The sequence below is a fragment of the Anthonomus grandis genome, chromosome 7, assembly GCF_022605725.1.
Source record: "Anthonomus grandis grandis chromosome 7, icAntGran1.3, whole genome shotgun sequence".
In the NCBI taxonomy this organism is placed as follows: Eukaryota; Metazoa; Arthropoda; class Insecta; order Coleoptera; family Curculionidae; genus Anthonomus; species Anthonomus grandis.
Window position 1 is genome coordinate 34,150,126 of NC_065552.1, and position 17,002 is coordinate 34,167,127.

At 31.6% G+C, this 17,002-nt stretch overlaps 1 protein-coding gene across 3 annotated transcripts in view; it reads left to right on the top strand.

Annotated features, from left to right (window-relative positions):
- LOC126738967 (zinc finger protein rotund) overlaps nt 1–17,002 on the top strand; it is a 539,771-nt gene that overhangs the window by 348,726 nt on the left and 174,043 nt on the right. For all 3 annotated transcript variants that reach the window (XM_050444475.1, XM_050444477.1, XM_050444473.1), the window contains exon 5: nt 1,878–2,083. In XM_050444475.1, coding sequence (XP_050300432.1) covers nt 1,878–2,083 — 206 coding nt within the window. The remainder of the gene's footprint in view (nt 1–1,877; nt 2,084–17,002) is intronic.

Below are 17,002 nucleotides of genomic sequence, written 5' to 3' on the forward strand. Positions count from 1 at the left end.
ATTTATCTGAGGATCAGAAACATTTGGGCGTTTTCCGGATAATTTTTTTCTATTGGAGTTAACTGCATTACTGTGTCTCCTTGTTAATGTTCTATTTCAGCATCATGAGATTCTGGCCAAAATTTCTCACTGTTATTATGGTTTTTGATTGCAATGAATCTCTTTTCCAAGTCCTGTGTCTAAAACAAAGCATACCTACATACCTATATACTAGTATGCAGAATTCAAATTTATATTTTGGAAGTGATGAAGCAATGAAGAAATTTCAACGGGCATTTTGGTTTATGGATATTGGCGTAACAATTCAAAACATTAAACTACATTTTTTAATTTAAATGGAATTGGGTAGCAGAGGAAGTTGGAAAAAAATTTGCACAATATTTTCCAGGCCATGGAAGAGTACCTTGCCAAGACAAAATGGAGTAAGATAATAGGAATCATTATTATCAATAAACAAAAAATATTACTTAGTTGTTCTTGACTACCTCTCACGTCTGTTTTGGTGTATTCTTGTCCTTTGAAAACATTAAATGTTGACATCCAACTCAACATACAACACGTATAATTCATTTATTCCTTGGCAAGATTTTGTGACACTTTGTGGACATTCCCGCCTAAAATGGGTTTGTAAAACTTTCCATTTCCGTTAGATTTCTTCTCGGAATACTTCCAGAACAGTCGCTATTATAAAATTTGTTAAATGCGCCAGTTTCTATATTTCTGTTATTATAATTTTAAATTTTGAGATTCCATATATTTGAATGTGCCTTATAAGTTCAAATGAATGTAGAACTTGATCTTCTGACCGATCGTACGATATTTTTTAAACAAAATGAACGTTACTCTGCCGACCTATTGATTACACATGCCTAAGTTGAACTAAACTGAACGTCAAAACGTGTATTGACAAGTTGCACGCGTATACACTGGCGAAACTGTTGATCAACATTTCGTTTGATTTACCGCCTCTAGAGCGAACATTATGCTACAGTTTGACAACAGTTGCGCACAACGGGTTTAAATTGACCGAACTCAGGAGTTGGTCAACTGTTGCTCAACAATGTTTGTTTAGTCTATTCCCACCTTAAGACTAGTCAGATTTCGATCGTCAAGGATTTTTTAAAAACTATATTGGGACGTTGTCAAGGTCCAACCGCTTTTCTGTTTTTCGAAGTTGTTATGGCATACTCTGCTTCTATTACGTCATCTCATTCTGTTGCAAACAGACGTTTGATATAATTTTCTCCAGTCTGATTTTTGTTATCCTTTGTCAACTGGGTGTTTCTTGTGACCACTGGTATTTTTTCCTTGTTTTCCCAGTTAGGTAATTTTTTATGTAGATTAAAATAATTATGTTTCATGCTTATTTCTTCCATTTCGAGGCAGTTTTCTTCCATCCAGCCTTCTTCAGCTTCTTTTACGTGGTATTCTACTTGCTTTTTCAGTTGTTTGTATTTTTACAAGTTAATGTTGTTATTGTTACACTTTTTCTTTTATAAGGTTTTTAATTTCCTGTGTCCCTTTTACTTCCTTCTACCCATAACTTGTTCTGCAGTAGTCAAAATCGTGAAAGCAATTTTATTCCAGGCCATGTCAGCCTCCACCACTAGGTCGCTTCTCCGTGTTTATTATTTTTGGTTTTGTTACTCATTGTTGCTTCCTTACTCTCATTTTTACGTTGGCTATTTTCGTGGTTGGTTTTAGCGTCTACACTTGAGTAAGTCCAGAGATAAGTAGAGCGGACTGCATTATTACAACTGTTAAAAAATGCTCATCAGTATTTTTAAAAATCACCTCACTTTTTACATATCTGCCTTTTTCCTTTTAAAATAAAAAAACAACTACACTAGTATATAACGAATATTCTTAATTTCTAGTTTATGCTGGAATGGAAGATCATATGGCCGGTACACCCGGTTTGTACACGTCGGGCAGATCCACATCGAGTAGTTCCAGTCCCGGAATTCCCGGATCCAGTCCAGCGTTGCTCGTAGTACCGCAGCCCATCAACGCCACTAAAATTGGTGGTATGCAGAATGGCGGGATGCAACCTAGGAAGTATCAGTGTAAAATGTGCCCGCAGGTAAGTCGATAATTGTTATGAAATAAATATCTTGCGGTTTTGGTATCGGGCTTAAGACAATTAAGACTATTTGAAAAAGTAGCAGACGTTTTAATTTGTTACTTCTAAATATATTTTTTTAGCTATTATTAACCACGTCACTGGAAGAGAATTGAGAAATTAATATAATTTTAGGTGTTTTTTTTAAACCTGATTTTTTGATAGGCTTTAGAATTTGTTCAAAATATTTTTTTAAAACTACAGTTATCTTTCCGAGCACTGATTTATTCATTATAGTATAATTTTTGCTTTCTTTCTTCAAATATTCAAAAATAAACTGTTTTAAGTACGTTATTATTATAATATGTATGTATGCCTCCATTAATAAAATAATTTTTATTATTATTAGCAAATTGGTTAGTTAATTCATCTAAATTATGCATTTGTCATATGAATAGCTATAAAATATTGTGGCAATTTAGGTTTAAAATTAGTTACATTTATTTGCAATTTTTATACAAAAAATCGAAAAAAGTTAAATGGAAACATATCGTGTAAAAAATATGTATTAATATAACAAATGTAAAGAAACTAATATTAAACTATACTATATAACACTGATAAAACCGAAATATGCAGAAGAAGATTATCATTAATTTAGTTATAGTCTCTAAAAGAAACTTTTAGTGCGTTTCAATATTATGCCAGAAAGGATTATAAAATGGCCTTAAATGATTTCAAAATCTTGATTAAGAGGAAATTTAATATTACTTGAACTCTGGAATAAAATTTGAAATTGTCCAGGCTTTAAAGTAATAATTCCTCAAATGCCTGGTATATATTAAGAATTTATCTTAAACACTCAAGTGTCTATAAAAGAACCATGTCAAATTTATGGGTTCATATCACCCATAGTAGAAATCCGTAGAGTTTCCAAACAGAAAAAAGTTGAAAATTCTAGCTTTGGATTTTTAATTTCAAAATAAGCAAAAAATTGGCGCCCAACGTGTGGGTTTTTTTTGTATATTTTTTTAGTGTTTGGACGCTTTAGAAAATAATTAATCAGCTTACTGACTTCAAAAAAGTATTATAAAATAGCTAAAGAAATAGCAAATCAAAAAAGCACAAGAGTTAATTATTGGTTAATCAAAGACTCTGAAACACTTTGTGTAAATATATAAAATTGTAAAGTTATCATTTTTACCCAGATAACTACAAGGTTTGATCATTTAACACTGGCAATTTTGTAAAATTTAAAATACCTAAGTTTCGCGTATTGGGTGTTTATATAGTGCATTCATGTCAAAAACCAAAGCGCAATAACTTCTTCAAAAAAAAAAAAAAAAAAAAAAAAAAAAAAAACACGTTAATTTAAAAACCTCCATTCATTGCATGGTACCACTCCCTAGTTTGTTGAGGTTTGTACTGTAATTTCTGTTGAAGCGGAAGCCTACAATACTGCTAACTGATGACCTTTTTTTAATATTAAAAAAATTTGCTAAAATAGAATTTATTGTTTAGGTAAAATTTATTGAGGGTATTTACTTTACAAACAATAACAATCATAACAAAAAAGTATTTCAAATACCGTTTTTCAGCTCCTATCAATCATTCATGCATTTGGTACATTCTCATATTTTGAAGTCTTGAACAGGAAGTTTTGAACAATTTCCAAAATGACGTTCCTGTTACAAGAAAGAAATGAAATGTTTATTTTTTTATGCAAGTTTTAATTAAATTCATCCTGAACATTATTTCATCTATAAAAGTGTGGCAGAATGGTAAAAAGAAAATTTACAGAAACCGGATCAGTTAGCAACAAAAAACGTGAAAGAGTAAGACCTGTACGAAATGGAAATATTGAAGTTTTAGTCCTTGACAATGTTGCTATAACCCCAATAAACTCTCTCAGAGAAATAGCCACAGCTTCAGGCGTATCCCGAAGTTCACCCAATTTTAATATCACATGAGCTTCGACCCTACAAATTACTTGAAAATTGACCCTGCAGTTGGTTCAGGAACAAGATGACTTTGATTGCAAAGCAAAATTTTGTGAAAATATTCCCGAGAAAATTCAGCAACTATGACTTGTCATTGTCCAATATTTTCTTTTCTGACGAAGGCATTTTTTTCTTAAATAGAGAAGTAAACTGTCACAGTTGCAGGTACTGGAGCGACAGTAAGCCTCAATAACTCCGAGTAACATGTACCCAGCATCCTTTAAAACTAAACGTGTTGTCGGGAATTTTAGGCAATCACCAATATTTTTATACAGGTCAATTTAAATGGTGAACTTTATTTAAATTTACTTCAAAATTCCATCAATCCCCAGCCTATAGAGGGTTTAGAATATGACCCGGATTTAGTCAAAGACCAGTGCTAGTCATTAAACAAGATAAAGCATACTCCTCATTACACTCCTGCTGTAATAGATTTTCTAGATACTTCTTTTCCTGGTCGATGTATTAAAACGAGAGTTTCAATAGACTGGCCGGCACGATCACCTGATTTAACCCCATTGGACTTCTTTCTTTAGGGACACCTAAACTCACTTGTTTATAGCACGCAGTCAGAATCACGTGGGGATTTAAGACAACGAATGGTGGTTCATTTCAAAGGGTTCGAGAGGAATTCGAAGCTCGATTGAATCACTGCATGAAAATAAACGGCATTTAGTATTAATTAAAGTTTTATGTTCTTATCTCAACCTGAGTAATACTTCATCAAAAAATTACACCTCTTCAAATTAAAAAAAATCGATATAGGGGGTATACCCGAAAAATGAAAACTCTCAAACTTTGGAAGTCGATATCTCGGCTTCTATGGGCACTATTCTAAAAATTCCAACAGTTTTGACTTAGATTCATCATTTCGAATTAAACGAGACTATGCGCAAGGTCGTACCTCTCATATTAGCTGAGATATCGTATTTTTAGAGCCTATTTTTCGGCTCAAAAACGAGGTCAAAAAATGACTTTTTCCCAATTTTCAAAGTGCTCTCATTCCCTTAGTTTTGCTCGAATCCCGTTATAACCCGGTATTTTCGTGATGTAGGTGATAAGAACAAGCCGCTGGTATAGTTAGTTTTATTTCGAAAAAAAAAATCTTTGGTGAAAAAACTCGATACGGGAGGGGGTGTACCCGAAAAATGAAAAATCTCAAACTTTGAAAATCGATATCTCGGCTTCTATGGACACTACAGGAAAAAATTCAACGGTTTTAACTTAGTTTCTTTTTTTCGAATCCAACAAGCCCATCCGCAAGGTCGTAGCTCTCATATTAGACGAGATATCGCATTTTCAGGGCCCATTTTTCGGCTCAAAACCGAGGTCAAAAAATGACGGTTTCCGAAAGCTAATCTATTTGAGAAGCTATCATTTCAACAGGAATGACAGTATAGGCCTTAAGTTTGGCAGTTGTAATCAAGGTTAAAGGACCTTTAAAATAAGGTATTTGTTTATACCCCTATACTATTTAAAATTTTGGGGGTGAATCTCACTCCCGCTTAGGGAGTGGTGAAGTTTAAAATAGGCGCAAAATATATGCCCCTCAAACGTGTATTTTTTTGTAGGTGGCATTTATTTAGGATGGATATTCAAAACATAAGTTTCCTTAGATTAGTATAAGTATTAACATAAAATATGACATAACAATAAAATACATGAGTAAAAAGATGCTAAAGTTAAAACTATCAGGCGCCAGTTCTTTGTTTTGTTTTCTACGATGTTATTCTTGTTTTTGAATAATATCTTTTTTATGTGTATATGCAAAAAATGTTTTTTTTTGAACGTCTGCAATTTTTTTACATAAAGCGTAATTTTATTAAGTGTCTTAAGCCTTAACCTTGTAGCGCTGTATTTTACTAGTATTAATAAAAATAAATATGAATTCATGAAAGAACTCTTTCTTTGTTACAAAACGTTTTCTTTTTTGTTCTTGCTGGGCCAAAAGCAGGTATGTATTGGCAAATTTACAAATATACATATTATATATATATCAAATTACACCTTTTATATACGTTAAAAGCCATTTAAAACTAAATTAAATCGCGCAACCCTCCAACTTCCTTGCAACCAAATCTAAAGCACCTTCGCCTAATTCAATCCACCCTCAACATATAAATATTATTATAACGAGCCGTTTCCCACAAATCTCGAAAAATCAGTAAAAAGTAGCAGTTCTCTCTGCCGATCTAATATCCGCGTCCGAAACAAAATAAAATGTTTCACGGACGCGTTTCCGTTTCCTGTTCGAGAAGAGGGGTGCGAAATTAGTTTTTTTTTTGTTTGAAACGAGATATTTTTAAGACGCGCGGGGATCACCTTTTAAAAACTCCCTAGTTCTATAATGTAGTGTATAAGTTTTCGAGATACGCCCCCTCGACTCCCTCACTATACTTCGTACCAGCAGTAGATGATTCTCGCCGCGTCACATCCAATCTACGAAATCTTATGGGAAAAAAAATTGAACCGGCTGGTGAATCAACAGTCGCGGGCCTACTATGGTGATCAAGTCTCATTATTTTTTTTATGCGCTTTGTTGTTTACACTTACAGCCTCTATGTTTATGAAAAAATTTGTACGAGGCTTGAGGATTTCAGCCCAAAATTGCACACTGATGGTGGTGCTCACTATAACTTATACCACCATATACTTATAAAGTTGGCTCATTTATTGTACTTTTAAAATTACCCAATATGTTTTAAAAAACGGTTTACTGTCATTGTGAAAGAGTGAAAGATAAACGAATTTTTAAATTATGTTTAAAATGGTTTTATTTAAGTTAAAAATTAAGAAATCAAGCAAAGGTAATTCTTATCACTATAGTAATAAACAACGAACATTTTTGTAATTTATTCCGCTTATATTCCGAAGGCTCATGCTCCTGTTCGAGAGGAAATACCTCGTATTGATTATTCTGACCAAGTTTTAGAAGAAATTCAAAATGATCCGACTATTTCGGCACGAGCAATCGAAAGAAGAACAGGGATACCGAAATCGGGAGTAAACGACATCACTAGGCGATTTCAATATCAAAATTGTTGTTGTAAAAAAATCAAGTGCGTCCGAATTTTTTAGATAATATACTGTGGTCGGATGAGACTAGATTTAAAAGGAATGGCTTTATGAACATGTATAATTTTCACCCTTATGCGTTGTAAAATTCCCACTCTATTCGAAAAGAAAAGTTGCAGTACCGATTATGGCCCGGTTGTACAATGAGCGTTCAACAACATTTCATAAAAATCTTCAGTTTAGCGAAATTAATCCGTTGTGCAGTGTTGGTTCAACCGATAATCTGCGGTCCATCTTGAACGTCCAATTTTGAGCGTTTAAAGGGAGTTCAAGCGAATTTTTGAGGTTAGGTTAATGTTTAGTAATAGACTTTAGAATATCATTTTGATATTTTTTATTTATGTAAATACAGCCGGCGTTCAATAATTTTTGTATTTGGTCAGATGCTTATTTATTAGTTACTAGGTACCCTAGGTTTAGTTTACAAACCATAAATATATAAATGGATCGTATTTAGAAAGATAATGACGAAGATTTTCGGGAATTAGTAAATTGTATACCTGACCAGATCATTTCAACATTTGGGATGAAAAAGAATTTGAGGCTAGGTTTAGGTTGGAAAAGCAAGCTTTAAGAGAAATTTCATCTACTACGAACAAGTATAATGATTTGTATTTATTCAATTACACTATTTACAGACTTTAAGAATACTTTTAGAAACCATGACCATTGACTGCTATTGAAAAGGTATACGTTGTTCTACGCTTTTTCGCCGCAGGAAGTTTTCTGCAAGTTGTTGAGGATTTTGGAGGCATACACAAATCAACAACTAGTTATGGCTGCACTGTTTTTCATAATATTTCTATGGGAGCTGCGAATCCTCCAAATATCAACAAAGAACTTGCAGCTACACTAAAGTTGACCAATAACGTTAATATCAATATTCAACATGCCTCAGGGAAAATCAACAATAGTGTTTCTTATATATTAATAAATACCATTTGTGACTATTGCAGGCTTTAAATACAACCTAGTTTAAATAAACTTGTACTGGAACAGCACACGAAACTCTGAACTACGTTCAACGAAGAACTGCAGTTTAGTAAAGCTTAAGTTGAACTACTGCATGTACAACCGGGCCTTAAAGTAAATTTGTAAACCGATATCATAAACGAACGTTTAATTGGCATATTCGAATTACCAGAAAATTTGAAGTGGCAGACTTATTAAGGTTTTGTTAAAACGATCTACGAATTCTTTTAGAAGATGTTGCTTTGGCCAGTTCGTCGATATTTAAACCAAACTTACCCCAACAGATGGATCGGCCGACTTGGTCCAATTTTATGACCTCCCAGATCTCCAGACCTAAACCCCCTTGATTTTTATTACTGGAGTTGCAAAAAGAGAAGGTTTATGCAAGACCAATAAATAATATTGCTAAATTACGGCAGCGAATAAATGTCGCAGCCCAAGATCTTAACGCTGCCAGGAATATAAGATGGATCAAAAGATCATTTATTAAATGATGTGATGCAAAATACAACAGCCTGCATTCGCTGCCTGTTTTACAGATTTTTTTATATTTAATTTTACTCTAAAAACATCCAGTTTTTTTAAATTTTTATAGATACACTTTTTGTTTTAAATTAATTGCCCTGTTCATTAATCTAACTTTTATGAAAATCAGTGGGAAATTAAGGGAAAATTTTATACATTTTTTCATATTTAATTTTGTACTCTGAAAATATTCAGCTTTTTAAAATCATTAGTGAATCACTAGACTCGACTTGATAAAATTTGGTAGTGGAAAATGTAATTATACAGTGCGGCTTTTAATTATATCCTTTCGCCCTCATTGTATTCATTATTTTTTGAACGCGTTTATATAAAAATTTGAAATTTGACACACATCATTAGCCACCTAAATACTACTTTTTAGGTCCCTAGTATATTTTGCAAAACTCGGCAGCGGGACGCCATTTTGAAAAAATTTAGTACAAAGGAGGATCATGCGATACATAATTTGAAAGCTCCCGTTGAATGCTTTATGGTCCTAAAATATTAATTCATTACTTCTAACCATAGCAAAATGGTAGCCTTTCAAAATCTTATTTTTATCATTTTTATTTTCTTTTCTGGTGTAAGTTGTTTGTAGGTGTGTTGTTGTTATATCTAAAATATCCTATCTCAAAACATTCTAAGTTATTCAACCTTAACTTTAATAATAAGGAATTAAGGATTTTCGGCCTCTAATAAAATATAGTCGGCCCTCGGCATCATCGAATCTATCCACCCTAAGTATACACCTGTTCCGGTGATCACCTTGAAAAATCTCTCCGAGAGACTGCTTCCCACAATTCAAGCTCGAATCGGATCCACCCTCGCTTCGTAAACTTAATTTACCACTTGGTACCGTCTAATTTTAGTCTATTTTAGGGAAATTAGAAGAAAAACGCATACTCGAATATAAGTAAAGAATATTTTAATGTTACTGCAATTTATATTAATGTGAGTGAGCATTTCGGTTCTTACAATTTACAGAAAATAATAAAAAAATCTAACTTCGACCGTATGTTCAGGCTATCATCACGGGTAAAATAAATCGGGTATATTATAAATGCAAAATATAATATTTAGAGAATATTTTCAATATAATTAAAAACACTTAAATATCATACAGTGCCTATTGTAGCTATAGCTAAGGAAACCTACTAGTGCCAATACCAATAAAAGTTCAATATTTTTAGTATCAATTAAATAATCGGTCACATTTATTGCTATTAAGTTTTTATCAAGGAATGTGGTGTACTTCTAACTTCATTGCTTCTTAAGCAAAACAGGAAATTTGACATGTAAGTATATTACTTTAATGAGCAGTATTTATTAAACCTAATCGCACTTTTACCATTGTTTTTAACTTTGAAATAGAGTGCCATCAATGAGTTAAGAATTTTAGGTTTACATTAATTAACCATGAAAAAATAATATTGATCATGTTTTGTTTTTTATGTCCTCTACACGAGTATTAAAAATTAACATTTATTATTTTTTTTCAAACAAATCTATAAAAAAAACGCGTTTTACCGAACTAGGACCTATATTTTTTTAAACTTTAATTTAGGAAAATAATTCAATAAGTCAGTATAAGCTTTTTATTACATTATTCTCAATCTACATCTAGAAAGCGATTGTTGTAATGTTACCTTTTGGAAAAAATTATTTAAATATCAAAAATACATGTTTACGTATTTTTAATTCACGGGTAACACATTACATTAAAAAAATGCGACTAAAATTACTTTTTCATGGTTACTTGTCACATGTTTGACATTATCTGTCAAAAAGTGATAAGTAGGTGTAAAAATATACTGGATTAATTTTATTTGTTGTTCTCTGGTACTATTTACTAAAAATCACACCATTCTTGTGGATAAATGTACATACTCTTCCTATATCTTTTGGATTTTCCACATTTAATACAAGTGCAACATAACAATGCGAAATTGTCTCGTAAATCTGTGATGCAAGGAACAAAACTTCATTGATAAAAGTACATATACAAAAACTTGATTGTAATAAGATCACATTTTTTTAATGTTAACTTTCTGTGTATGTCTTGTTTAACATATTCAAATTGTCGAATAAATCTTATATATACAATTTAATTTACATAATACTTCTTTTTTATTAGTCAATATTCCAATAATAAAAACTTACACAAGTAAAAGAAAAAACCTGATTTATTAATATATTAATTTTTTCAAATAAAATTATGAAATAAAATTATTTATTATAGGTCAATATAAACAATTTAAGAAAAAATCATGCATGTTAATTTTTTGTAATGTCTCTTTTACTCTGAATATACATTTGTTTTTGAGAAAAACATTTAATCATAAATATAAAATCATCCTGTAAATAAAACATGATATATATATGATTCAGATCTTAGAAATATTTACTTAAAGTACATTATATATGATTTATTTTAATGCGAAAGGATACACTATTTTTTAAATATATTTTAAAATTATTTTTTTGGAGCAATTTGAATAAAATCAAAAACTGATTGATTCAAAAATTCCTCCAGTGTTCTATGCCTGTATGTTTTGTTTATTTGTTTAAATTCTGACAATTATCTTAGCATCTACTAAGCTTATCTAAACATAATCACCTTTCTAAAAGTAGTTTTATTAAATATTCTCATACCTACGCTAATGCCATTTCTCGAAATCTTTCTTCTAATTTATATTGTTGCCAATGAATTACAAGTATTTCAGTGAAAGGGTATCCGGTGATATTTATACGTCTTAAAGGTCTCGTATAATTTGGGTAATTTAACGATTTGTATATATTAAACATATAACGGTTTAATTGCAAGTGGACAGAGATATAACCATTAACGTAACTTTTATAGTTGACCGTAAAAGAGGTCTGAATTTATAATAACAATAAAAGGAGTAATTCAAGATGTACAAGATAAAATTGAGCTTCCGTCGACATAATTGATGTTTTATGCACGTGAAGGATTTTAATTGATTTGTCACACAAATCGGTGCAGTAACGGACCTTAAAATGTCAATAATTTTATACTATCAACTTTCAAGAAGCTTCTATTTTCTACACAGTTTCCTGATTTGACCTCCAGAATTACGGAGAATTGGATAAATGTAACTCACTTATGGATACTTACCGATCGGATGATATACGAGGACAACATAAACTGTACACTCTTCTTATTCTCTCCTCTAAAAACCCCAGAACCTCTCGGCATTTATCCAGCTATCTAAAGTATTCCCATACCAAGAGAGACTATAAAACTCCCAAAGCTTATCGGCCTATTACCCTATAATTTTTTTGCTCTAAATATATAAGAGATAAAATCCTGACATCTGACCCTGTTATATACTCTAGGGTGATCAACAGACTTTGCCCTACACTCAGTGATGGAGCACAAATGGTCCACCCTGAGTATATTTGCTCACATCAAGGGTTCGTTTAACAAATCAATCTTTTGCAAAATAAGCCAGTCACTAAAAATTCTAAACAATTCAGATAAATTAATCTGGTGCATTTTTAGCATGCTTTCCAAGAATATTATATGCAAACTGGTAAATTTGAACAATTGCTTTGCGAGTGAATGAGACTTTAGAGTGCCCTAGTGAGGCCTAAGTGCAATTACAGATAAATATGTATATAGGTGCCTGGGCATTATTTTCTTTCCCTCCCTAAGTGAGTAATATACATTTTCTGCTTTACGGCAAGAAAAGGGCACTTTCAGCTCCTTTCGTAAAACAAAAGAGGCCCCTTTTTCTTATGCCAGAGTAGAAAAATGATGTACTAACTGCGGCGAAATATGAAGAATTCCAAGATCGCAAGTTAATTATCCTCTGTTTTATCTAGGGATACAGAATTGAGTGGAGCAATAAACTTACATAAGATTTTGAATATTTTTTAATTTTTTCCCAGATGTGGCATAATCCATCTTAGATATATAATAGGAGCTCCTATTAATTTTTTTTATTTGAAATTTATTATCTTTTTAAACACCTTCAATGTGAGAATCTAAATTGAATTACCCTATGTTAGGTACAAAAGTCTCATCCATCAACCAACATTCAAAATTGACGAAACCAAAGAAAATACAAAGTCACGGTCTCACAACATATCATTGCAGGCTACACGTGTTTCGCTCTAGCTAGAGCATCATCAGGCCTTTGAAAGCCATACATAAACTTCACACTACATAAAACTACCCTATATTAAAGTAGATATGCTTCAGGAGAAATTATATCAGATATATAGAAATAAACATATATAGAAATAAGTATATTCATAAAACTCCTTTATATCATTTATTAGACTGCTCACAGAGTTAATTAAACGGATTATAGTTTTGTCAAATAATCATAATCACCGGGCCTATTTTCTACCAATTTTAACTAATTATCAATTTTAAGCATTTTAAAGGAAATTCACTCACTAAAATAATAAAGATTCTTTGGACGGTTATAATGAATCACTTTTCCGTTCTTTTCTTGTGTTATTTTAATCTAATAAAAATAGTCATTTATAAAATAACAAGTCTGAAAATTGTGATATCTAACCTTATGAATTGTGCATTTTAATAGGTAAAGAAACATCTGTTTTTAAAAAATAAAATTTATTAAAATGAACCAACCAAGAAGGTGAAATCCGTCATAGCACATTCTGGTGGTCAAACAATTTAATGTAATCTATTGTAGTGCAATGGAGCCTGGTTCAGGGTGGCGTTTTGTATAGAGTCCATTTTTAATTTATTGTGCTTCATTTATCCCTATCAATTCAAAACATTCGCGAATAAGATCATCTCTTTCAATGGGATGGTCAGCAGATCCTCTTTACTCGGCGTATCTGTATACCAAATCCTATGTTTCCTGAGGCCTTGAGCTCCACAATTTGCGACTGAGTATTCCATCTACTCTTCTTCCTCAGATAAGCCTATTTTGTATAGGTTATAGGTGTAGTGGCCTGTAAGCGCCTCTACTAGCGTATTTAAGCATTTCCGGCCAAATTTTAGAGTTAGATCCGTTCTACCAGCGTGAAAGCTTAGGAACTTTTTGAAGTGAACCAACCCAATGTCACATTATTTTGGACGATGTTCGTTTCGCGATCTCTTCTTTAAGCAAACCTGTGTTGAACCGAAAAGATATTTTATAAAGTTTCCTTCACATAATTTTTGTTGCGTAAATATCCGCAATCACATTTCCGACGTGATTGTCATATCCTGGTTTTCAGACCAGAGTAATCTGATCAGGTTATTGAGTCTGCTGTGACATTACAGTTAGTAGTAGTCTGGACGCGTATGTAGAATCGTTCAGGGCCCTAAGAACCGATTGGTCATCGGAGAATATCGTAACTTTTCGTATGTTTCTGTGTCCTTTTCCAGATAGGATTTCCAAAGTTTTCAATACCCCGTATAATTCCACCTGGAAAATTGTTGTATCATTTTATGGATTTCTGTGCTCTAGGCCCTACTATTTCTACCCCAACTCCTTGAAGTGTTTTTAATTGATGCATAGAAGTGCCACATTAGCAATCTTTTTTTTAACAACTTTAGGTTTACGTACATTCTTCCCTTGTGGAAAAGAAGAATTTCATTCGAGGCAGTTTACCGGGTTCATATGAGGTTCGTTCTCACAGCAGTAAGAAACAATAAAGTTTTCGACAAATAAACATACGCAATAGAGTAAAATGCGTTCGCACAGAAACTTCTGATCGGTTTCAAACCAAAAGTTTGATGTTCTTTCACAAATTTCTTATCGTCATCTGATAGTCAAACTTATTTTCGAACTTATTTTAAGCAAGGTATCAGAGCCAATTAATGCCGATCTTCGGAATATGAACATAACCTCTAAATTGTTGTTTGTGCTTTGCCGTTTTGTATAAACCCTGATATTCGTTTTGAAATTGTTGTAATAGTCTAAAAATACATATTAAGGAAATGAGTGATTTTGAATCGTCGGTGAATTTGAATTATCAGAATTTTCTGATATCGATACAGATTTCGTAGATTTACTTGAAGAACTGATAAGACTCAAAAATCAAAATTATTTAAAACTATTATCATAACTATATAAAAAAGGAACAACATCAGATATTTCCAACTACAGACCCATTAGTGTTATTACAAGTTTTACAAATACTTTCAAAAAACGCCTTAAAGTCAGATTCTATGACTATTTATTATCAAATAAACTACTGAATAAAAATCAATATGGTTTTATAGAGGGCAGAAGCACTAATGATGCATTATTTAATCACACCCAGATACTTGAAACTCTTGAGAAGTTTGGTGTTGAGAAGTTGGGGTGTAGTGTTGAATGTTTTTAAAAGTTATTTACATCAGAGATCTCAAATTGTTAAAACAGATAATATTTATAGTAATCCTTTGAATGTATTTATGGGTATACCACAGGGAATGTCAGTGCTTGGCCCATTATTGTTTATTTGCTATATAAATTCATTACTGGATCTAGATAATAATGACATATTTACTGGTTCATCATAGGATTCATTAAGAGCGAAAATTGTTATTGGTCTAAGTAAGCTCTTGTAAATTATCACTTAATCTTGCTAAAACACTTTATGTCGCTTTTTCTCTTACTGAATCAAATAGACCTTTATACAACTCAATTACTCTTCAACAAGCCAATACAACAATATATGAGGTGTCACATACTAAATACTTGGGCATAACTATAGATCAACATCTTAAATGGTCAGAACATATTCATGATGTAACAAACAAATTAAGAGGTCTAATTCACAAATATTACCAGATAAGTACCATATTACCTCATAAAATTATAACTATGATATACAAATCATTAGTGAAATCAATATCAGGATACAATATTATAGCCTAGGAAGGACTTTACAATAATGCTCTCAGTCAGTTAAATGTAATTCAGAATTACCTATTAAAGTTTATTTACAGAGAATATTATCTATATCCAACAAATCAACTATACAATGAAAGCATTTTGAATGTTAGAGGTCTATACTTTTTAAGCAATTATATTTATTGTTATAGAAATAAAAATAAACAGCATGTAGATCATGCTTATCCCACCATGAATAGTTATAATGATATGTTAATTTTCCCTTTTACAAGGTTTGATGGTAACCAGAGATTTGCATCTGTAGTTGCACCAAAAATATAAGAGAACTAAAAAATTAATAGCAATATATTAAACAGGTCAAAATATTTATTTCAAAAAACATGAATAATCTGTTAAAATGTTTGTAATTTATTGTGATGTGTTTTCAGATTGTTTAAGATCAAATGGGTATTTCTTGGGGATTGTTAATGTAAATCATTGAATATAAGTGTTGTTATTAATAATCAATATTGTTAGTAAGTTAAGGCCACAGGAATACATTATTTCACTTGTGTCATAATTTAATATTAGGAATGATGTATACTAAACTTCAAGCACATGCAGGTAAACACCTAAAGATAGGATTATACACATGCTTGTACTGTACATTTTCTAAATAAATAAAAAAATTAATTTAGATGAAACTCTGTCCCAATATAATAGAATAGAATTTCTCGACCATTTTAGAGTAAGCTCTGAAGTAGCAAGTAATTACACAATTTTAAACTTTATTAATGATATACTCCTATTTTAAGGTTGTATTGTAAATTTGTTTTTGTTTATATTTTATTTATTTTCCTATTTCCTACTCGCATAAAAAGGTGAGGTTATTGCTTTTGCTTTTCTTCTTTTTTATTGGACCTCACTCATCCCGTGTTTGATATTCGCACAGACGGTTTCAAATCGATAACAAGTTCTTATATTTCACGCATACGCATTAATGAATAAACCTATGGTCGCCCGACGTGACATAACAAGTATATTTCAAATTCCCCTCAGACATTATTAGTGTACATTCTTTAAATGTAAAATCAATCATTTTCATAATCAAATGCAAAACTTTGTTGTAAATAAATTTAATGTGAAGCAACTAAGCTGGTATTTCGACTAAAATAGCCAATACTATTAACTTTAGAAATGCAATAATATAGAGACAAAAAAATGTTTATATATGCATTTATGATAAATAATTTCCAGATATAAGACTTCTAAGGAAAAATGAGCAATCTATTGGCAAAACGGGTTATTTTTGAGTTCCTATGCAAGTATTGTTCATTATAATGTCTCAAAGAACCTCCTTAAGTTTGGCACCACCTTTTTGGAACACCTAGTATACATACGTACAGGGGACAATATAATAAAATTATATTATCTAAGCAAACCGATAGACAAAATAAAATCAATAAAAAGTTGTAAAATAATGATTAACACATAACCCATTTTTGTTTTGATCCACATTGTTAGATCACAAGCACTTATGAACTAAAAAATCGACAATGATT